The 20,978-nt window shown below is 45.4% G+C and overlaps 3 protein-coding genes and 1 long non-coding RNA gene across 5 annotated transcripts; 1 reads left to right on the top strand and 3 right to left on the bottom strand.

The window, feature by feature from the left end:
• Positions 1-874: 874 nt before the first annotated feature.
• LOC114797374 (zinc-binding protein A33-like) lies at positions 875-6,376 on the top strand. 2 transcript variants are annotated; one of them, XM_028992307.1, is made up of 6 exons: positions 1,068-1,469; positions 2,913-3,008; positions 3,086-3,316; positions 3,407-3,429; positions 3,760-3,878; positions 4,174-6,376. In XM_028992307.1, exons 1-6 carry the CDS (start codon positions 1,068-1,070, stop codon positions 4,701-4,703), a joined length of 1,401 nt encoding a protein of 466 aa, XP_028848140.1. In that variant the 3' UTR covers positions 4,704-6,376. The 2 variants fall into 2 exon arrangements, with proteins under 2 accessions (XP_028848141.1, XP_028848140.1); XM_028992308.1 differs by lacking the exon at positions 3,407-3,429 and having other exon boundaries at positions 875-1,469; positions 3,737-3,878.
• Positions 5,846-6,796, bottom strand: LOC114797384 (uncharacterized). The gene is made up of 4 exons (XR_003750852.1): positions 6,710-6,796; positions 6,412-6,498; positions 6,183-6,287; positions 5,846-6,086 (listed from the first exon to the last, which is right to left on the bottom strand). It is a non-coding gene; the product is annotated as an uncharacterized LOC114797384 (long non-coding RNA).
• A 1,886-nt stretch (positions 6,797-8,682) lies between these two features.
• LOC114796777 (transmembrane protease serine 9-like) lies at positions 8,683-17,222 on the bottom strand. The gene is made up of 10 exons (XM_028991261.1): positions 16,589-17,222; positions 16,366-16,513; positions 15,748-16,219; positions 14,809-14,955; positions 13,323-13,330; positions 10,239-10,318; positions 9,985-10,132; positions 9,580-9,781; positions 9,250-9,507; positions 8,683-9,049 (listed from the first exon to the last, which is right to left on the bottom strand). Exons 1-10 carry the CDS (start codon positions 16,626-16,628, stop codon positions 8,900-8,902), a joined length of 1,653 nt encoding a protein of 550 aa, XP_028847094.1. The 5' UTR covers positions 16,629-17,222; the 3' UTR covers positions 8,683-8,899.
• A 125-nt stretch (positions 17,223-17,347) lies between these two features.
• Positions 17,348-20,524, bottom strand: ercc1 (excision repair cross-complementation group 1). Its single transcript, XM_028991832.1, has 9 exons — positions 20,388-20,524; positions 19,180-19,560; positions 18,937-19,040; positions 18,713-18,812; positions 18,153-18,229; positions 17,967-18,066; positions 17,820-17,891; positions 17,631-17,699; positions 17,348-17,543 (listed from the first exon to the last, which is right to left on the bottom strand). The coding sequence occupies exons 1-9, from the start codon at positions 20,448-20,450 to the stop codon at positions 17,493-17,495; spliced, it is 1,017 nt and encodes a 338-aa protein (XP_028847665.1). The 5' UTR covers positions 20,451-20,524; the 3' UTR covers positions 17,348-17,492.
• Positions 20,525-20,978: the final 454 nt, after the last annotated feature.

Raw genomic sequence — 20,978 nt, 5'->3', positions numbered from 1 at the left:
CTGAGATGATTGATCAATAACCAAAGCAGAAACGTCCATTCATGTCCCGCACTGGCCTAAGAAATCAGTGGGGAGTATTCCCGCCTGTCACTCGGGCGAGCGGGGTTCGATTCCCTGACAGGGGGGGCAGTTCTCTGGTGTTTTTGGGCAGTGGTGGCATAGGAAGGTTAAGGAAGCGGCCCCGTAATCAGAAGGTCGCCACTGAGGTCCCCTTGATGAAGGTACCGTCCCCACACGCTGCTCCCCGGGCGCCTGTCATGGCTGCCCATTCCTCGCCAAGGGTGATGGTTAAATTCAGAGGACACGTTTCACCGTGTCACCGTGTGCGGTGCTTCACAATGACAATCACTTCACTTTCAAAAGCTGGGATAATTGATCTTGACACGCCGGTGACCCTCCTGTCATTTTGACCCATTATCACATTTGTTTTTTGTAAAATTGCCGTTCAATCGCTTGAACTGTCCATTTTTATATAATGTGGACACTTTCGAAGAGAGCAACATGAAATCTTGCCTTTTGTCGCTTGTTGTTGCGACTTGTCCTGTGGGGTGGAAGACGAGCTTCTCCATACTTTTCTCAGGTCTTTCTGGTCATGGAGTGATTATTGTTTTTTCCCCTCTTATTTCACCATATTTTAGATTTAAGGGAAGTTACTGATATGTTCAGGAACGATAAAAAACAAGAATTTCAGATGGATTCGGCTTGAAGTCATGATGAACCAGTGGGAAGGCTCCTTGTTGGATGGTCATGACATCTGTCTTGAGCGAACCCAGTTCTCTGGGAGATCTTGTTTAGTGGAACAGCCAGGAGAGGAGGCGCCGCCTCACAGTTCCAGAAGAAGCAGTGCCTGGCCAAAGCTCCGCCCCCAACCTCACCTGGGGCAGGAAGTGTAGCACAATCCTGCGCATGACCCGACACGCAGGGCTATGGATGCGTCTCATTTCAGACTGCAAGCTCTGTAGAAACCAGGAGAAACCCAGAGAAATAAGGAAGGATAGTGGTGACATCTCCGACATCTCCGACTCCGAACTTCTTGGAAAACAGGACACTTAATCTGGGTGAAAAAAATGGCTGCCAAGTCCTTCTCTGAGGAAGACCTGTCCTGCACTGTGTGCTGTGACATCTTCAAGGACCCCGTGGTCCTGCCCTGTAGCCACAGCTTCTGTAGGCACTGCCTGCAGACCTTCTGGGAGACCAAGGGATGCCGGGAATGTCCGGTCTGCCGACGGATCTCCACCATGGAGGTGCCCCTCTCCAACCTGGCCCTGAAGAACCTGTGCGAGACCATCTCACAGGAGCGGAGTCAGGCGGCGTCTGCGGGCTCCGAGGTGCTCTGCAGCCTGCACGGGGAGAAGCTCAAGCTCTTCTGTCTGGACGATAAGATGCCGGTGTGTCTGGTGTGCCGGGACTCAGTCAGACACACCAACCACAGGTTCCGGCCGTTGGCCGAGGCAGCGCTTCAGCACAAGGTCTGTTTCTTCATGTCCTTCATTCATTTCCTAAGCTTGAGCAGTATTAATACTAGTAATAATAATAATAATAATAATACTAATAATAATGTTTCCCACTTTAAGATCCAAATGCCCAACTGGGGCGTGACTCAAAGGTGTTTGTCTTAATTAGAGCTGACACGCCCGCATGAACATTACACCCAGGCGCTGTGTCGTCATGGCTTCATGTCTCGGGAAGTTGTTCACTAGTAACGCAGCGGTGTTTGGGAAAGCAGACTGGGTAGAATCTGGAAAATGGGTTGTTGACGGGGAGAGCTGGGATTCTGAAGCCAGATCGGATCAGTTACTTCAGCCTCAGATTTAATCTGGATCAAACCTTCAGTTCGACTGTAAGTCGCTTTGGATAAAAGCGTCAGCAAAATAAAGTAAAGTAAAGTAAAGTTCGCGTCAGCTGGCTGTTCTCGACGCAGACGTGGATTTGGTGTGGATTTCTGGCACAGCATTACATGAAAACCAACCAAAAATGTTCTGTTTGCAGGTGAAGTAGACACTATGTAATTTACTTTGTACAACAGTTGAGCTAGGCGAGTGGCGGAGAAAATACAGTAGGGAAGAAAACATGAAGTCCTCCTTACCTACAACGAACTAAAGTCCCACTCCCAAAAGCAGAGCTGGTCTATGAACCAATGAAGAACTGTAAATGTTCCTAATTCCATTAAAAACTGGACATCTTTTGGTCAAAATGATAAAAAAATAACCACAGTGCACATGTGGGTTTCGTTTATTTCTTCCAATTAAAATGCATGACGGCTATTAGGTTACTGGAATTTTATTCTGTTGTTCTTTAAAGCTCTAGCAAAGCGGATTGGGTAACAGTGATCCAATCCAGTGTTGCATTACAACAACAACAACATTTATTTCTTATAAAGCCCATAATCACACACAGTATGTCTCAATGGGCTTTAACAGGCCCTACAGTTGACCCCCCCCCCCCCCCCACCCACACACACACACACACACTTGACCCTTCTGCACACAAGGGACAACTCCACACAAAAAAAAACTTTAGGAGAGAGAAAAAAAGAAAGGAAGAGACGTTGGGAAGGAGTGATAGAGAGAGGGACGCCCTTCCAGGGTAGAGTGAGCCTGCAAGTGGTGTCAGTGCAAGGCTGGTGATGATGTGTCCAAGAAGAGAAAAAGTCCTACAGTTGTAGAGGTGGACAAGTCCAAAGTCCAGAGTGCAGTCCAGTGTCATGGTCTACATTACGTGTCCATTATGATGCTACTGGTCCATTTGAAGATCCCTGAAGATGTAGTTGTTATGGTGGTGGTGGCTGTGGTGAACCTCTGGTTCGTTTCATGCATTAGAAAATCAGCTCAAAGTCAAATGAATTAGCAGATCTTGGATCTTTTGGAAAGTGAAGATGCACGGTGGCGCTGCTGTTGTGTTGCTGGTTCCAGGACGAGGTCCGGGCGCAGCTGAAGCCTTTGCTGGAGAAGGTGAAGGTCTACGAAGAAGCCTTGCAGGATTGTGAAACAACAGCACGGCACATTAAGGTATCGCCTGGCAGATCACCTCGGCCGACCCACGCTTTTTACACGGCCAAGTCGCAGCTGACCTTGCGCTGCTCCAGATGCAGGCCGAGCAAGCAGCGAAGCAGATCAACGACGAGTTTGAGGTGCTGCACCAGTTCCTGCGAGATGAAGAAGCAGCCAGGATCGATGCCCTGTGGGAGGAAGAGGAGCAGAAGAGTCAGATGATGAAGGAGAGGATGGAAAATGTGAGCAGGGAGATGTCGTCTCTCTCAGACACTATCAGAGCCGTGGAGGAGGAGATGGAGGCCGAAGACGTCACATTCCTGCAGGTACCAAGACTCACTTCTACTTTTGTTTGAGTTCTAAGTTTTGAGTTTTGTAATAAAGTTCGCAATAAATCCTTTTTTTAATCCTTACAGAACTATAAGATCACCATGAGAAGGTAAGTCTGCTGTTAAAATGTATGACAACATCTTAACCTTTTATTAGCATTATTAGAAATGTTCAATACTTTAAAACTACGTGGGACTTTGTGATGAGAAGACTATAATTGCTGCCTGATAAACTCATGTCTGGACCAGAGATGGAAAACCCGTTTTGATGGGAAGACCGGTGTGGGTGCAGGTTTTTAAGACGACATACCAATCAAACACTTCTGAAGGTTCCTCCCATGGGCGTAAAGACCATCGCCATTGTCGTCCCGAAAACCCGCAGCACCAGACTAAACCGCTTAAAACAATGGGGAACAGCTGCTTGCAAATGCTTTTTCCAGAGCCAAGCGGCCGCTGCAGGATCTGGAGGAGTGTTCCGGAGCGTTGATCCACGTGGCCAGACATCTGGGGAACCTGAAGCACTGGGTCTGGTTAAAAATGCAACATAGCATTCAGTACAGTGAGTAAAATAAAAAAAACATCTTAATTGATTTCATAAATTCAGTATTTATACGTACTGAAGGTTTAAATGCATTTGAGAAAAATTGCAGGAACTGAGTAATGTGATTTCTTTTGGATTATGAGAAATAAATAGATTATTTCTGAATTATTCAGAAGATGCAGATTGTCTAGTCTCCTAATAGATCTTGTTACGGGGTGATGTCAACGGACACCCCAACAATGGATGCTCCACCAACGCTAAAGCCCACCATGCATTTGCATTTGAATGCATTTTTATTTATTTATTTATTTAGCTCCGGTGGTTCTGAACCCCAACACCGCCCACCCGGACCTCATCCTGTCTGAGGACCTGTCCAGCCTGAGGGCGAGCGACCAGAGCCAGCAGCTTCCCGACAACCCCGAGAGGTTCGACTACTTCCTGTCTGCTCTGGGCTCGGAGGGCTTCAGCTCAGGGGCTCACTGCTGGGAGGTCGAGGTCGGGAACAACGCCATCTGGCAGCTGGGTGTGATGGCCGAGTCCGCCCGGAGGAAAGGGGACGTGAAAATCAGGGGCGGGCTCTGGCGGCTGGGCCACTCCAACGGCAAGTACACGGCCCGGGGTGCGACGCAGCCAGAGACTGCGGTGAAAGTGAGTCAGATGCTGCAGAAGATCAGGGTGACGCTGGACTGGGACAGAGGGAAGGTGTCGTTCTCCGACCCTGTTAGTAACACACATCTACACACACTCATGCACCATTTCACGGAAAGGGTTTTCCCCTACTTTAATATCGTGGCTCCTTTCCGAATCTTACCTGCAAAGATTAATATTACTGTTGGGAGATAAAAATGAGATAAACAGTCATTCAGTTTAACTTTAAGTCATTTATTAACACACATTTCTTATGCAGATGTAAATATCTATGACAACATCATAACTTTGTAATAGCATGATTAGAAATGTTCGATTCTTTAAAAATGCATGGGATTTTGGGAAGCGAAAATTAATTTCTGTCATTAAAAATTACAATTGCCGACCTTAACTTTAGACTGAAAAACTCTTCCGTTCTCCCTCTCGTTCTCGCGATAGCTTAGTGTCATTCATTATAAAACAGACCGACAAGAATAGGGATAGAATCGACGTCACTCCGATCAACTGTAGAGTGTCATTAATGGTTAAAATTCAAATCCATCTTACCTTTTCAATCGTATTGTCCACATGTCTCTCATTTAAGATCTCCCAGATTTGTCATAGTTATGAGGCCTGAAGGAAAATAATGTTCCCAGCAATCCTGCCCTATAACCATTTCATCAGACCTCGTCAAGGGAAAGAGATGGGACGTACCAGAAAGATGTTCAATTTAAGTCTCTTATACCAGGGACAGGGGCCTCGAGTAAGCTGTGAACATGGCGATGTGATGATCCCATGGACATTTGGCTCTCCACCTAAAAACTGGGCTCTTTCTTCCATTAGTTTCATAAGTCTTCCGAAACCATTTATCGCTGTTTACTTTGTGCGCCGCCACGTGTTCGCCAAGGCAAGTGAACCAACGCATTATAGAATCTGTAGTTTGTGTGTTATCAACGCTTCGTATTACTGGGCCATGATAATAGATCTATATTAAAAGTTTGCGAGTTTGACACCAATGTGTTACATGGTGCATTAATTGTCTGTAAGGGCACGTGTGAAGAGAGCTGGTCGTGCTAATGAAATAACTCAGCCATAAAATGAAGGGGTAAAGTTATCATGCATTATGGGATTTATTGAATAATTCATCATACATCATACACAGGGTAAAATGATGGAACAAATATATTAATTATCGTACGTCCGGCAACACTGATAGAAACCAGGGATGAAGAACTCTATGTAGAGACAAGACTGTTCATCATGGGACCCAGAAAACCACAATATAGATCCAATGTAAAACAAATGCAATGCAATAGTTTATGACTTAATTACTTTATTTGCATTTTGTTTATGCTTGACAATTTTACTCCTGTATTTCAAAATGTAATGAAAATAAAAAATGATCAACGTGTGCTGTTTAAAACGGTTTCAGTCTTTTATATTGTTTTATATTGTTTAGCATTTTTTTTAGAATTTGATATCTGGACATTGTTCACATTTGAAATCACAGCTTCTAAACTGAAGTCGGATTTTGGCTGAGGTCCTGTCTCCTGGTTCCCTTACTGGGGATGTTGGTGGTGAGTGACTGATCCGGAATATCTGTAATACAAAGACGTTGTTATTTAATCACATTTTTTGTCATGTTTCCACAGAAATTTTTGATATTTCTGAAATGATGATGTATTCTGGTGAAACCTCTTGGGTGAAAGGATGTTCTGTGGCACTAGCAACATTTGTTGAGCAAAACCGCAGTCATGTTGTCAATCTTGCTTTCCAGACCCATCTCATCACAGCGATTAACTGAAAAAAAAAAGACCTCTTGTGTGCAAATGTGTGCAAAACAACTAAAAAAAAAAAACAACAGTTTCAGATCCAAGATGACATTTATAGTCGAATTTCCACAGGATGAAAAGGAGCATCTTACAGTAAAGATGCAGGGTGATGTTCAGAAACACTTGAAGGAGACACAAAGCCATGAAGCAGACAGCAGCCAGTGTGTAGACGCTGTAAACTACACAAAAAAAAAATACTGTAACAATGGAAACTATTTTTTTATCTTCATGAATGAACACACAGTACATCTGTACTTTTTAGTTTTACTGTTTATATAAATTTTATTAGATTGAGTTAGATTTCATTAGACACAATAGTACAAACTACAGATAAAAATGGATGATTATGGCAAAGGACTGACAGTTTTCAAATGCCCAGGCGCTTCCTACCTGCGTTTTGGTTCCTCACCTCCATCGGTTCCATGGTGTTGACCTGCTGTTGCAGATACGAGTGCAGATCATGGGGAAGTGGTAGAGATCTCGTTTCTGTATGTCCACGCTCAGGGGTGTACAGAAGTATCACCAGATGGTTAGCCACACGTGCAAACTCTTCACGTTTTTCTTGATACTTTGAACTCAAATTTCTGAAAAAAAGAAATTCTAACAAGTTGCACCTTCAAAGTAGCATAAAGTTGCACCAGTTATGAAATATATGTCTAATTTTTCTAATTAACGTTTTGCACGTCCATGAACCATGGTTTGATGGGTTCAGAACTAGGACGCACGTCAACCACGTCAACACAAAGTACTTCTAACTGTTCTCATTAAAACCTCACACCCCTCAGAACCCATTTACATTTACGTTTAGGTTTATGGCATTTGGCAGACGCCCTTATCCAGAGCGACTTACAACGTGCTTTCAAGTTACCATGGATGAAGAGATCAATTCTGGGTCACTAGGACCCCCAACTAATACAATCTTTTTATTCACTCTGTTGTAGATTCTATACAGAAGTCAGACAAGAAGAAGGTTACAAGTTCATCTAAATATTCTCTAAAGAGGAAGGTCTTGAGCTGCCGTGTGAAGGTGCTCAGTGACTGAGCTGGAAGTTCATTCCACCACCGAGGGGCCAAGATGGAGAAGAGTCTAGATGAGCGTCTTCCTTTTACCTTCAGAGATGGAGGGACCAGGCGAGCAGTACTGGAGGCTCGGAGTATACGAGGTGCATTGCGAGGTGTAATAAAAACCCTCGTCCTAGAGACCTTGTAGCCAGAACATAGCATTCATTTACATTGCAAAAAATGTTTATACTGCAGTTTCTGCATATAATATTTGTTGCTGCAAAAAAACACACATTTATTGTTATTTCCATCCTAACTGTGTGCACATTTAAACTCTAATATTTAGCCTCAGTGTAGTCATTGCTGCCTGTCTTGTCTTGTTTAGTTGCGCTCTGTTTTGTGCTGTTCTCTTCTGCTCTCGTGTTGCACCATGGCCACGGAGGAACGTTCGTTTCAGTTTTATTAAGAAGCCGAGGTGAAGCAGACAGAAGAGTATGGTGCAGGGTGAAACCGCACCTCTGTATAGTCACCTCACACTCGCTTTCTGTCCACAGCAGGAAGCTGTGGGCAGGTGGTCATGATGCTGAGCGTAAAGAGTGGAGAGAATCAACAGCTGAAAACATTCCTGTTCGTCTTGATCTTTCAAGTCGGTTACGGAAAGCGATTAGTCAGTTTCTCAAAGACAGGAGTTTCATGAGGTGTGACACCTTGGTGCCTTGGCACATGACTGCATGCACACTAAAAAGTGTCAGTTTTACACTGATTTTAACATTTGGTCCCACTCTAAATTAGCGTGAAATTTTCAAAGTTTACAAAGAGAAAATTAGAGTAAAATTTACAAAATGAAAAAAAGAAAACACAGAAATGTGATTTATTTTTTACTCCAAAAAGACACTAATTTTTATTTCTTGGTAGCGATACAAATTTTTCTACATATTCATTATATGATGCAGTATAGTGTTGTGTCGTTTGCAAAATATGTGTTCAAAAGGACAAATCATTTAAAGGAATCACTTTCTCAAGTGGATGGTAGTTGCCTAGTGGGTAACACACTCGCCTATGAACCAGAAGACCCAGGTGTCCCTGAGCAAGACGCTTAACCCTAAGTTGCTCCAGGGGGGGACTGTCCCTGCAACCACTGACTGTAAGTCGCTCTGGAAAAGATGCTGTAAATGTAAATGATTTGTTCGTTTTTTAGTTCAGTTGAGCTGACTTCTGAATGAACGAATCACTCGGTGGACTAAACTCTCCTGAGTCATTTTCATCTTGTGGTGATGGTTGAAAAGTTCGGCCATGAAGGCAGGATGAGGTGGCAAATCTAAACCAATGCAGACAGATCAGAGAACGTGCACAGAAGCAAGACTTTATTGAACAAAGCAATGAACGAATTAACTAATTAACGTAGGAGAGTAGTAAAGGAGAACAAACTAACAATGAAACTAACCAAAATTAACATATTGTGGTAAACGCTGATAGAAAAGTGTATAAAACATATGGAGATTTCTCGGAACTTGGAATTAATTTAAGCAAAACAACAATAAAATGTTAAAAGATTGAGTACATGATTTGCAAGCTGAATCAGAGCCTCATCATCTCTTTAATCCAGGGCAGGAAGTAGGACACCCTGGTGTACACCTCAGGATAGCTGGCGTCGTCACACTGCGCGGCCGTGTAAATAACTATGCCGTAAAGCTTTGAGTCGCAGACGAGAGGACCTCCCGAATCCCCCTGCAGATAGAAGATACCAACGGAGAGAAACGATGTCAGTTTAAAGTACCAGAACTGGTGGCAATACCCCTGTTCACCACAAGAGGGGGTAAACTCTACAGAGTTACCAGTTATGCACCGGATTTACTTCTAGTTAACCAGTTATTAAACTTCGTTAGAAATGGCGTCACTGCTGCGTGTTATGCAGGAAAAGGGGGCACCTGGCAGAACCCTTCCTTCCCGTCGGACACGCTGCAGGCCATGTGGTCCGGGTTGTAGTAGCTCTGCCACTTGCTCCCGCAGTTCTTGTTGCTGTCCAGCCGGAGCGAGGCTTCGTACAAGACGCTCTCGGTCGTCCTGCCCAGCACCCTCTTCCCCCAGCCGGCGGTGGTGCAGGCGGTGCCCGGCTCCATGTACTTGTACTTGTTCGGCACCCGGAACACCTTCACAAACTCGTTCAGCGTGGCGTTCTGGCCCAGCTGGAGGAAGAACAGAGCGGGCTTTTTAGCGGCTCGAGCGACCGAGTGCGTTCAAGGGAAGGGAAGCCGGACCTTGAGCAGCATGATGTCGTAGAAGTATCTGCGTGGGTTCCGGCTGTCCGTGTGGTCGGGGAATCTGCTGTGCTTGTGGTATTCGCTTATTCGGATGCGCTGCTGGGACCCCTCCATTCGGCTGATGTTGTGCGCCCCCAGAAGCACCTCTGAGGGGCTGGATCTGGAACCAGAGACCACTCTAGAGACCACTCTAGACCATCTAGGGGTTTAATATTATCTTTTATCTAATGACGCTGCATTAATAGGGGCAAGTAGGAGATGATGTTGCGTCCCAATAAAACCACCAATACTCTTCATCTTCTCACAGTCCAAAAACCACAAGCTTCATCGCGCCAGGTTAAAACCACTAATTGGGTTGAGGATTCGTTGAAATATGCACGTTCCAAGAATCTGTGGACTTACTGTGCGCAGTGTGCTGCGGTGAGGACGAGGTCCTTTCTGATCAGGACGCCTCCGCACACGTGGGCCTGGTTCACCTGGAGGGACACCATGTACGGCCAGGAGTGGGGCTTCGCCTCACGGCCGCCAAAGATCCTGCTGCCCGCGGCGCCTGCCGAGAGAAAACAGCAGCCCCTAATAAAACCCCTTTAACTAAATAACCAGACTAACAAGGAACAAACGCAAACCTGCCACTTGAGTGGAAAGGCAGTTCGTACCTGAGGGCGTCAGGTAGAGGAGAAGCAGAGCGAGGAGCATGGTGCTCTTCAGGTGGGGGTCTCGATCGCGCTTACACAAGCTGCACAGGGTGCAGCACTTTTCTCACCTCGCACTCCCACTACCGCTGCGCATCCACGGCAGGAAGCTGTGGGCCGGTCTGAAAGCTGCTGGGCGTCCAAGGTGAGAGAAAAACAATTTTCTTTGTCCGTCTGGGGGGTCGGGTAGGTGGTTTACAAGGTGTTTGCAAGGTGACGTGACCAATTCAAGCAGCATCGTAGACGTTATGGAAAGGTGAAGTGACTCTTAAACAACTTTGAACAATATTGTGCTACACCGAGACATCTCACCTCAGGTCTATTACTGCTGACCTTTACAATGGAAGAATATTCTTTGTTCGGAATCGTGCATCCTTCTTCAGAACCCCAAAAATTGATGTTTGCCAGAAAAATCATAGTTTCCTGGTGGCTCTGGACGCAGTTTTTGAGCTGGCACTATACGCTTGGTGCGGGGCTTGTTTTGGACAACCAGAGAGACAGGTTAAATGAGAAAAAGAAAGGTATTTGGACACATCCATGGACACAGGAAGCAGCGTACGTGACAGCTGTCAGTCATTGGGCTCCTGCCTTTTTAAACATCCTTAGCTTGTGTGCTAAATGACAGAAATAATAAGTACACACCAACAGCAGGATCGTTTGGTAGGGTGGTAGTAGCCTAGTGGGTAACACACTTGCCTATGAACCAGAAGACCGAGGTTCAAATCCCACTTACTACACTCTAAAAACTGCTGGGTTATAAACAACCCAATTTGGGTTATTTTGGTAACCCAGCGCTGGGTCAAAAAGGGACCAACCCAACGCTGGGTTATTTTGACCCAACAAGTTGGGTTACACGTTTAACCCAGCATGCTGGGTTGTGATTATTAACCCAACTGTTAGTTAAAAATGACTACGCTGCTGGGTTGAATGGAACCCAAAATGGGTCAGAAATTTAATATAGAAACTTGTGATTAAAATTACAAAAAATAAAAACAATTATACAGCAATACATATTTCAATAATGGAATTTTATTCATGACAAAACATGTAAAAAATGTGTCCATATGAATTTAAGACTTTTATCTCCACCTCAACATTAAGACAAATTTTATGAAATCACTGCTAATCACTGCAAAGTAATTGTACAACAATCAGGCATGAAGAGCTGTGCTATAAGCATAATTGTGTCTTACCCTGCTAGCTCATTCTTCAGCTTCTGAACCTTTGGAGGTAGCTCACTTCTACCTTAATTTCACATTGCCTGCTGAATGAAGGTAAACGTGTTTTCAAGCACTTTGGGTGCTGCAGGTGAAGTGCGTAGGTTAAGCCAACCAAGAGGCACATTGCTTGAGGTAGGTTGGTGAGTGCTTCCCTTGCCCTCTCGGTTGATGCCCAGTCTTGAGGGGTTGAGTTATGGCAATGCTGGGCTTGCTGAACTGTTGTGCAAGAAACAAGTGCAAGAAACAAGACAAAAAGAGAATATTCAGGTTAACAGCAATTTGTCTACAATCAACTGTATAGAATTATCTAGTATTATAGATTTTGTAATTCAATGTGATTTTATTTTAGGCACTGTAAACAATCTATTTTGTGTGTTTATATATAGGTGTCTTTCATGTTGTGACAGTAGGTGGTATATTACACAATTTGATATTTGAATGGTACAAATGGAGAAAGGGTTTACTCACTGAACTGCTCTTGAAGAACATAGATGCGTCATCTCCAAGAATTATTGGAAGTCCTCTCAGGACAAGGCATCTAATGGCTGTTGGCTCTGTGCTCTGCAAAGTGGTATAAAACACACTTGGATGTAGAACAAAGGAAATAAATCTTATATCAGTTTATTTGTCCACATAGAGAAATACCACAAGAGAACAGTTTATGTATTGAACTAACCATCAATACCATTATGAGAAGAAAAGAGAAATATCAACCAACCGTTGTGTTGTAGCAGGTCAGCTAATTGCTTTCCTATCCGACCTGTCTTCCTCTTGAAATTTTCATCAAAATTGGACACATGTTATTTGAACATCATGTATGTAAAACAAATAAGAAAAAAAAAAAAACTGGCATATGTTGAAAGTGAGTGTTTACTTTTTCAAACCTACATTGAAATAATTTGAATTCTACAAAACTGTATGTAGATAAGTAGAGAGCTACTCTAAAAACACATTGCTGCAAGTATTAAATGCTCACTGTTCCCTTAAGATGACCTCATAATTAAATGCATGTTTCAAACTACAAATGTTCCAGCAGTTTCTAATTTGAATAGAGAAAACATCTCACCTTGTTCATCCACAAAATGGTTCTCGTTGCAGCAAGCAAAACTCCTTTTAAAAAAAAGTCCAAACTTGAGAGAAACAGACAAATGTAGACAGAAAGGTATACTTCTAAAATACAACATCAAACCCCAAAACCCCCTTTCACAGCGTATATGCAAAATAAAGCTTACCGATCTCCGTGTGAGTGAGTACACACAAATTGGTGGCTCCAATGCAGTCGCAAGATATTAAGCATTGTTAGCATAGCAAGTGTTGGTTAGCAAGATATTAAGCAGTGAAGCTTGCAGAAAAATTTCTCCTCTGTCCTTCTACCCGCAGCTTTTGCCTCAGAATTTATTTCCCGCCCGTCTCCTAACCCCGCGGCTTTCGCTCATAAAATAATTTTTTCGCCCCTCACAAACAAGACGGTGCAAAGACAATGGCGGCTTCTCTCACTGATGTCCCAGGTAGTTGACGTGACGTGCGTGCTCTCTTTCAGGTCCGCGTTCCCAACCCAGCACCGCTGGGTTACAGATGAAGGCCGATTTTCAACCCAACAACAGACTCAACCCAGCATTTGGGTTGAAAAAACAACCCAGCATTTTTTAAAGTGTACCATCGTGTCCCTGAGCAAGTTGCTCCAGGGGGGGACTGTCCCTGTAACTACTGATTGTAAGTCGCTCTGGATAAGGGCGTCTGGTAAATGCTGTAAATGTAAATGTAGTTTGTTCCTCTTCATTGACACTGAGATTTCTAACAAATCGTTAAAGTTAATCCTGGCACATACCGCCCTGTCTGTCAGGAGTGAATCGAAGGCGAGACATAATCACAAAGTTGTGTCTCCATTTTTTTTATTTGGTGCATTTTAGGATGAAAACTGAGAATTGAGGCAATATGAAGCTGTCATGATCCGTTCCGGCAGGGGCCACTCCGGGTCCGGAGTTTCATGTTGGTCCTGTGTTATTATGTTTCCTGGTTGTGTTCACCTGTATATTATTGTATAAAGCTGTCCTGTTCGTGTCTTTTTGCCGTCGGGTCATTGTTTGGTGATGTTTCCCTTGTCCTGTCCACCATGTATTAAACCCCTGTTTCGTGATGTTGCGAGTACACGTCCCTCTTCCTCACCATGTCCAGCCGTCGTGACAGAAGATTATGGAGCATCAGCCACTTTCTCCCCATTATCTTTTTAAACCCTTATTACGCCTCCAGTACTGCTCGCCTGGTCCCTCCATCTCTGAAGGTAAAAGGAAGACGCTCGTCTAGACTCTTCTCCATCTCGGCCCCTCGGTGGTGGAATGAACTTCCCCTCGAGGTCAGAACAGCTCAGTCACTGAGAACCTTCACACGGCAGCTCAAGACCTTCCTCTTTAGAGAATATTTAGATGAACTTGTAACCTTCTTATTGGGTGGTAGTAGCCTAGTGGGTAACACACTCGCCTATGAACCAGAAGACCCGGGTTTGAATCCCACTTACTACCATCGTGTCCCTGAGCAAGACACTTAACCCTAAATTGCTCCAGGGGGACTGTCCCTGTAACTACTGATTGTAAGTCGCTCTGGATAAGGGCGTCTGATAAATGCTGTAAATGTAAATGTTATTGTCTTTTTATTCATACAGAGTGAATAAAAAGATAGTTGGGGGTCCTAGTGAACCAGAACTGACCACTTCATCGATGGTAACTTGAAAGCACGTTGTAAGTCGCTCTGGATCAGGGCGTCTGCCAAATGCCTTAAATGTAAATGTAAACCATGAGAGATGTTCATCAGCACTGCGGGCAGGTTGGAATCGCTGCATTTTGTCGCTGCACGTGTATGCCTCTACGCCCACTGCCTGACCATCACACTGCTTGAGTCACCCTGTCAATTTGCAATTCGTCTGACACTTCACATTACAGCTACGGAAATAATAAAAACGAGCACCTTGTCATACTTGGGGTATCCGTAATAATTCTTCACCTGCTGTTGTGTGCACCAAGAACCACTCTCAGATAGTTATGTCTTGAAATAGGAACTGAATAGGAACATTCCACGAGTAACAGAACCTGCACTTGAACTACTTTTTTTGTTAAATTGATGATGAAATCAAAATGAATCATATATAAATTTAGAAAAGAAATGCAATGTCACACCCAACGGATTAGATTTTTTTGTTGGTTTTGTTGATTTTTTTTCACCATTCATGAATTAAAACGGATTAAAAAAACATTTTCACAAACGAGACAGATTACGAATGAAAGCAAAATGATTTACTGATTAAAATTTTATGGATTCACATTGTCCATGACATTCTTAATCCAGGGCAGGAAAAAGGACACGTCCATGTAAACCTGAGGATAGTCGGAGTTGGTGCACTCTGGTGACGTGTATGCCGCCACACCGCGCAGCACGGAGTGACAGACGAGTGGCCCGCCCGAGTCCCCCTGCAATAGAACACATCGTGCAGATCGGGGCATTTACTGACAATTCCTGAGGTCGTGCTTTTTCTTCAGATTTTTTTTTTAGGCTAATGACTCGCTTCACGATGGAAGTTGGTCAGTGATCTTACTAAACGTCTAAAGATGATGATGATGATGCGGTGATGAACCCTGAACCTGTAGCCTGCCACCCTCCACACATGATGAAGGGACCGAGGTGGGTAAAGTGATGCAGTAAGGCGGGGTCAACATTATTTCACCCCACCGCACCAAAGCAGACTTTTTATAATATTGTTAGCAATATCATATAGATATATATGAAGGGATGGTAGTAGCCTAGTGATAACACACTCGCCTATGAACCAGAAATCCCAGGTTCAAATCCCACTTACTACCATTGTGTCCCTGAGCAAGACACTTATCCCTGAGTGTCTCCAGGGGGGGACTGTCCCTGTAACTACTGACTGTAAGTCGCTCTGGATAAGAGCGTCTGGTAAATTCCGTATATGTAAAAAAATGTAAATATATGTATATTTTAAGGGGACCTGGAACTGTCAATGTAAAAAGCAAAGTTGGGCTTGACCACAAGCCCATTATGAGTATTAAACCTCATTAGAACATTAATGTTTTAATGAGGTTTAATACTCATAATGGGCTTGTGTAGGGAAGATCCCACCAACAAACAAGCAAAAAAGTGGCATTGGCCACATTATTATTTCATAAATGTATATTGCTATCAGATGTCCTCTAATTGTGTGCAATGGTGTAAAAAAACAGCATAACCTTTGTGGACTTCACCTGACAAAACCCCTTGCCCCCACGACTTTCACTGCAGAGCATTTGATTTGTGTTGAAATGCCTCTTCCATTTGCCTTTACACTTCTTCTTGTCCTCCACCTGGACCTGAACCTGCATCAGGACGGTCTCGGCGAGTCCCCCTGGCCTTCTCATGCCCCAGCCTGCCATGGCGCACTGCTGACCCGTCGCAATCTTCCCAGAATCCTTGGGAAGAGGAAGTGGCCGCACCTTGCCGTTCAGGCTGGCGTTTCTCTTCAGCTGGAACACGACACGACTTTCATCGAACACATTCGCCAAGAAAGCAATCGGGCGGAAGAGCTGACCCACCCTCAGCAGCATCATGTCGTACTGGGTCTCCGCAGGGTGCAGGAAGAGGGGGTGCTTGTTGTACCTGCTGACGCCGATCCGTTGCTGGCTGGATTCATGTCTGCTGATGTTGTGAGCGCCCAAGACCGCCTCTAGAGGCCGGTACCTAGAAGGAATCAAAAGTCACTTCTACTACATCGTCACTACTAAAACTTTATAGATATAAAAGTTTGCTAAAAAAAAAAAAAAAAGGTATAAAGATGTGTTTCTAATTGTTGCTGAGATCATTCAGCATCTTCTTGGCTTACTGACTCCAGGCAGTGTGCAGAGGTGAGGACAAAGTCTTCTCTGATCAGGACTCCACCGCATACATGGTGTTTCCTGCTCTGTAGAGAAGCCATGTAGGGCTTGGAATGGGGCTTCACCTCGACGCCCCCAAAAATGCCCGTCTCCAAACCATCTAGAAGCAAGACGCAAATGTTACAAACTCACAGCGGCCGCAAACCTGAAGGTAAAATGCAGGACTTTCCGTCACCTGAGAGCCAGCAGAAGAGGACGACCAGACAGAGCTTCATCTCTTACCACCCTTCAACGCGTTATTTTGCAGGAGCTTCATAAATACCCCACCGGCCCCCCGCCGCTCACCCAGACAGGAAGTTCCTGTGTTCTCAGAACGAGAGCGCTGACAGGCAGTGTAGGTGAGATGGAAGTGGCCACCTGGTCGCCCACTCACGGTGACCTGGAACATCTCATGTACACGAGGTTCTCTAAAACAAACCACATTTACTGCGTTTGCTGCTAAATGGAGTCATTTCATCCATTGCATCAGTGCGGACCACAACGTTCAGTGGAAGCAACAGGTACATTTTACCTTGTAGATCTGATCATCATGTTGGGTGCACCTCACTTCAGGACCAGAGCTGCACCATCAGCCATAACATTATTATTATTTTTTGGTATACAACAAACCTCGGAAAAGGTTTCCCATAAGCCACCAGCTTTGGAGACGTTATGACCCGTTATCACCGCTTAGGCTCAGTGACAGAAGGTCAGAACATAAAACTTGTCAATTTCCAGCTTTTAACACACTTAATCAATTCACCTGTTCATAATGTAATGATATTATAACTGATTTGTCAATAATATTCATATATACTTTTGATGTCAGTATCGCGTATTGTGGATCTTTTTTTTTTTTTTACTTAGCTTGTGTTTTTAAAATTTACTTAACGCGAAGATGGTCGAGAGATTAAGCAAAATGGCAACGAAATACCATCACACATGAGCCCAACACTGCAAAATCACATCATATTTATTTACATCCACATGTCACAAATAAAAAGTTCTTGCTCCAAGAAAAAGTGATCCAGAACTCTATAGCCAATCAGAGGACGGCCGTGCAGAGCTCCGCCCCAGCCGGAAATGAAGCGGGCGACCGGTCAGCTCTGCTTGAGAAAGGGCTGGTGCAGGACGTCGTGGAGACGTCTAGCCTGTAGAAGAACGAGACGGGCGTCTTACCGGACCACCACGAAACCCCTCGCGCCACCCTGGCATCTTTACTTCACACACGGACTCACCTTCTGTGGACCCAGGCCTGGACAGAGCTCCAGCTCCTCTTTAGATGCCTTCATGATGCCCTCCACTGACTGCGGATAAAAGGCCACATCACAGTCCATCAAACAACATCCGCTGCGTGGCGCGGCGTTACAGCTCTAAATAAATACGAGGCAGATAAAGTGCAGCGAACGCAGGTCAGATGCTCGTACGGAGAAGGTTGAGAGGAGGGTGAGGACGTCCGTCTTGTTGACCGATTTCACGGTGGTGAGGCAGTCGGTCACCTGCGCGGCAAGACAGACGTCAGCAGGTCCTACGTCTTGACGTGCGATTTACCCGTCGCAATGAAATGCGCTCACCTTGGACAGGTAGTCCTTCTCCACCTGCTCCTTCAGCAGGTCCGCAGGCTTCTTCTCGTACGATTTATACGTCTCCAGGTAGCGGCCGGCCTCCTCCGGGCTTTCAGAGAGGCAGAATAACAAAGCAGGCGTTCACGACCGCACGTGTCCCCCCCTGTCTTTCCTCTCCTGCCGCCGTCCACTCACCTCCAAGCAAGGATGAGGGTGCAGTCAGCCATGATGCAGATACGTGCCAGCTCCCTCAGGGCGTGGTGGGGGTCTTTCTGGGGGGGAGGAGGAAAAATAAATCCCGGCTCCAGCTACATGTTTCTCATAATCTAAAGGTGCCATGACATGAAAATGTGACTCTGTGAGAATATTTGACATTAATACGAGTTCCACCAGCCTGTCTATGGTCCTGCAGTGGCTAGATATGGAGATGGGTCTAAAGACTGCTTTGGTCATTCTGCTTCACCGTTCAGAGAGCGGCGGCTCAGCCAGTCGGATCTGGTATTTGTCCCCTTGTGACATCATTAGGGGAAAGGTTACCTCCCGTTTCTCATGCTTCATCCACCTGCCCCTCCCCAGAAACATTATCTCTACTAAAAGTGGCTGTAATTCTGCACTGTGGCTGAACTTCGGAAAGGAACGAAGGCCGATTTGTGTCATCAAATGACACCCACAGAAATAAAACGGCAGCAAGGTCAGTTGTAACATGGCCGCCGCGTGGTCTGTTGAAAGGGGAGTAGGAGACAGCAGCTCCTCACCACGTCCACCTGCACCAGCAGCACCCGCAGAGTGAAGCTGTTCCCCAGCTGCTTCAGACGCCCGTGGACGTAGTTGGGGTTCAGGTTATGGTACCTCAAACTGAGCAGAACATACACACATTCAGACACATTTTGGAACAGTCGATCTTTTAAATACTTTCATTCACCAAACAGCACAATGAGAACAAAGCAGTTATTGCAAAAAAAACTACACAGACACACACCTGAGGAAGAGGGCACACGTGGTCCTTCCCAGAACGTAATCAGGCACCACCTCTCCAAACTCCCAGGGTACACTTCTTACAAACTTCAAGATGGGGTTTCCTCTCTGTTCTCACACACACACACACACACACACACACACACACACACACACACACACACACACACAAATCACCAGAAACTACAGTTGAACTGTGGAGGTGTGAGTGTGTATATGTCTGTGTGTGTGTGTGTGCTGGACTCACCTGTCTCGGGCTCACAATGATGCTGTTCCCTGACCCCAGTAAACTAGCAGGGACGGTTTGAACCGCGTCTGACCTTTGACCTTCTTCCTGTTTCCTCTCGTCTCCCTCCTCGACAGGAGCAGCGCACCCCGAATCCGGACGACTCCCCACTGCCTTGGACTGGGTTGACTCGGGTTCCAGAATGGACCCAGGAGGGGGGCTGACCTCCGCACAACTGACCCCTGACCCCTCACCGGCTCGTACCGCGCTCTGTGGAAGGCGGGGTTTACTCTGGACGACGAAGTGGGCGTAGGATAGCGGCTGCGCGGGCTCCTGGGGTGCCTTCTGCTCCGTTGCCTCCTTCTGACCCGCTTCTGACGAGCTTTTAAACAGAGACTTCACCTGCATGACAGAAGAGATAAACGTGTTCTCATCCTGCAGCTTATTCCCCCCCACACACACACACACACACAGACACACACACACACACACACTCTCTCTTTTCAGTCCAACATAGACAAACAGCCATCCGGTCCTGCTGCCATCCGGAGACGCTGACCGACAGACCCACCAGTCCATGCTGGAGGTATGAAGCTGACGGAGACCTGAAACTTATTCTTAGATGGACCGTTTACGTCCATTTCACGAAAAATCAAAAAGCTGCAAAAAAGCTCGTGACTCCGTTATCAGAAGGTTGCGGGTTCGAATCCACTTGATGAAGGTCCCGTCCCCACACACTGCTCCCCGGGCGCCTGTCATGGCTGCCCACAGCTCACCAAGGGTGACAGTTAATGCAGGACACATTTCACTGTGTGCTGTGCTTCACAGTGTCAATCACATCACTTTTATTTATATGAGTGTGTGTGTGTTTCTCCTTGTATTCATTGATAAAGCAAAGCTCGACCTGAACACAGCCACATTAGCACCAAAAAATGAAAACTGGCTGAAAGAGAGGCGTTACGGGCGACCTCATAACATCTTACACGGAGAACGTACCATGAAGTGGTCGTTGTTCTGATTCTAGACTCGAGTGAACAGCTATATATAAATATAAATCAATGTCGCGATCTGGGTTATTAAATCAATAATATTCGCAGATGCTGGATTAGAAAAGCACTTTCGTGTAAGCAGTAAATGTAAATCCAGGGTAACAATGACACGTCCTCAAAGAACGAGCGACTATATCCAGAAAAGCCGAAAAAAGGTCATCTTTTACACAACATGCCTACCGGCGTCCGATCTCTGTTGAACGCAGACTCGTCCAGGTTTATATTAAACCGCTTTCTGGCCATGATCGCGGAGAGTTCCTCGCAACGTCAGACATAAACACGGCGGCGCTTCTGCTCGTCCCCCCGCGGAGGCTGCCGCGGCGGGTCCCCAGGCCACAGCGCCACCTGTCGCTCCGGAGGACGAACGTCGTCCTGGCTCGTCAGCGTTTCGCTAATCAATTTATTTCAAATCAAACTTCTATATATACAGTAGAGGCCAAAAGTCTGGACACCGTCTCATTCGACGTGTTTTCTTTATTTTCATGACCATTTACGTTGGTAGATTCTCACTGAAGGCATCAAAACTATGAATGAACACATGTGGAGGTCTGTACTTAATAAGTGAAAACATGTTTTATATTCTAGTTTCTTTGCTCTGGTTACTGCTTTGCACACTCTTGGCATTCTCTCGATGAGCTTCAAGAGGTCGTCACCTGAAATGCTTCTCCAACAGTCTTGAAGGAGTTCCCAGAGGTGTTTAGCACTTGTTGGTCCAGCTCACCTTAAACCATCTGGACTGGGTTCAGGTCCGGTGACTGTGGAGGTCAGGTC

Source organism: Denticeps clupeoides, chromosome 9 (genome assembly GCF_900700375.1).
Source record: "Denticeps clupeoides chromosome 9, fDenClu1.1, whole genome shotgun sequence".
Classification (NCBI taxonomy): Eukaryota; Metazoa; Chordata; class Actinopteri; order Clupeiformes; family Denticipitidae; genus Denticeps; species Denticeps clupeoides.
This window is presented reverse-complemented; position numbering and strand designations above follow the sequence as displayed.

What these genes read in the sequence shown, in the direction of transcription:
- LOC114796777 (XM_028991261.1), bottom strand. Translation starts at nt 16,628, where the DNA reads ATGAAGCTCTGTCTGGTCGTCCTCTTCTGCTGGCTCTCAG. An exon ending in ACCGCAGCACACTGCGCACA is followed by an intron (nt 9,782 to 9,984) that starts GTAAGTCCACAG and finishes TTAAACCCCTAG; the next exon opens with ATGGTCTAGAGTGGTCTCTA. An exon ending in ACGACATCATGCTGCTCAAG is followed by an intron (nt 9,508 to 9,579) that starts GTCCGGCTTCCC and finishes TTCTTCCTCCAG; the next exon opens with CTGGGCCAGAACGCCACGCT.
- LOC114797374 (XM_028992308.1), top strand. Translation starts at nt 1,068, where the DNA reads ATGGCTGCCAAGTCCTTCTCTGAGGAAGACCTGTCCTGCACTGTGTGC. An exon ending in AGGCAGCGCTTCAGCACAAG is followed by an intron (nt 1,470 to 2,912) that starts GTCTGTTTCTTC and finishes TGCTGGTTCCAG; the next exon opens with GACGAGGTCCGGGCGCAGCT. An exon ending in GCAACATAGCATTCAGTACA is followed by an intron (nt 3,879 to 4,173) that starts GTGAGTAAAATA and finishes TTATTTATTTAG; the next exon opens with CTCCGGTGGTTCTGAACCCC.
- ercc1 (XM_028991832.1), bottom strand. Translation starts at nt 20,450, where the DNA reads ATGGCCAGAAAGCGGTTTAATATAAACCTGGACGAGTCTGCGTTCAAC. An exon ending in TCAACAGAGATCGGACGCCG is followed by an intron (nt 19,561 to 20,387) that starts GTAGGCATGTTG and finishes TCTGTCATGCAG; the next exon opens with GTGAAGTCTCTGTTTAAAAG. An exon ending in AGAAGGACTACCTGTCCAAG is followed by an intron (nt 17,892 to 17,966) that starts GTGAGCGCATTT and finishes CTTGCCGCGCAG; the next exon opens with GTGACCGACTGCCTCACCAC.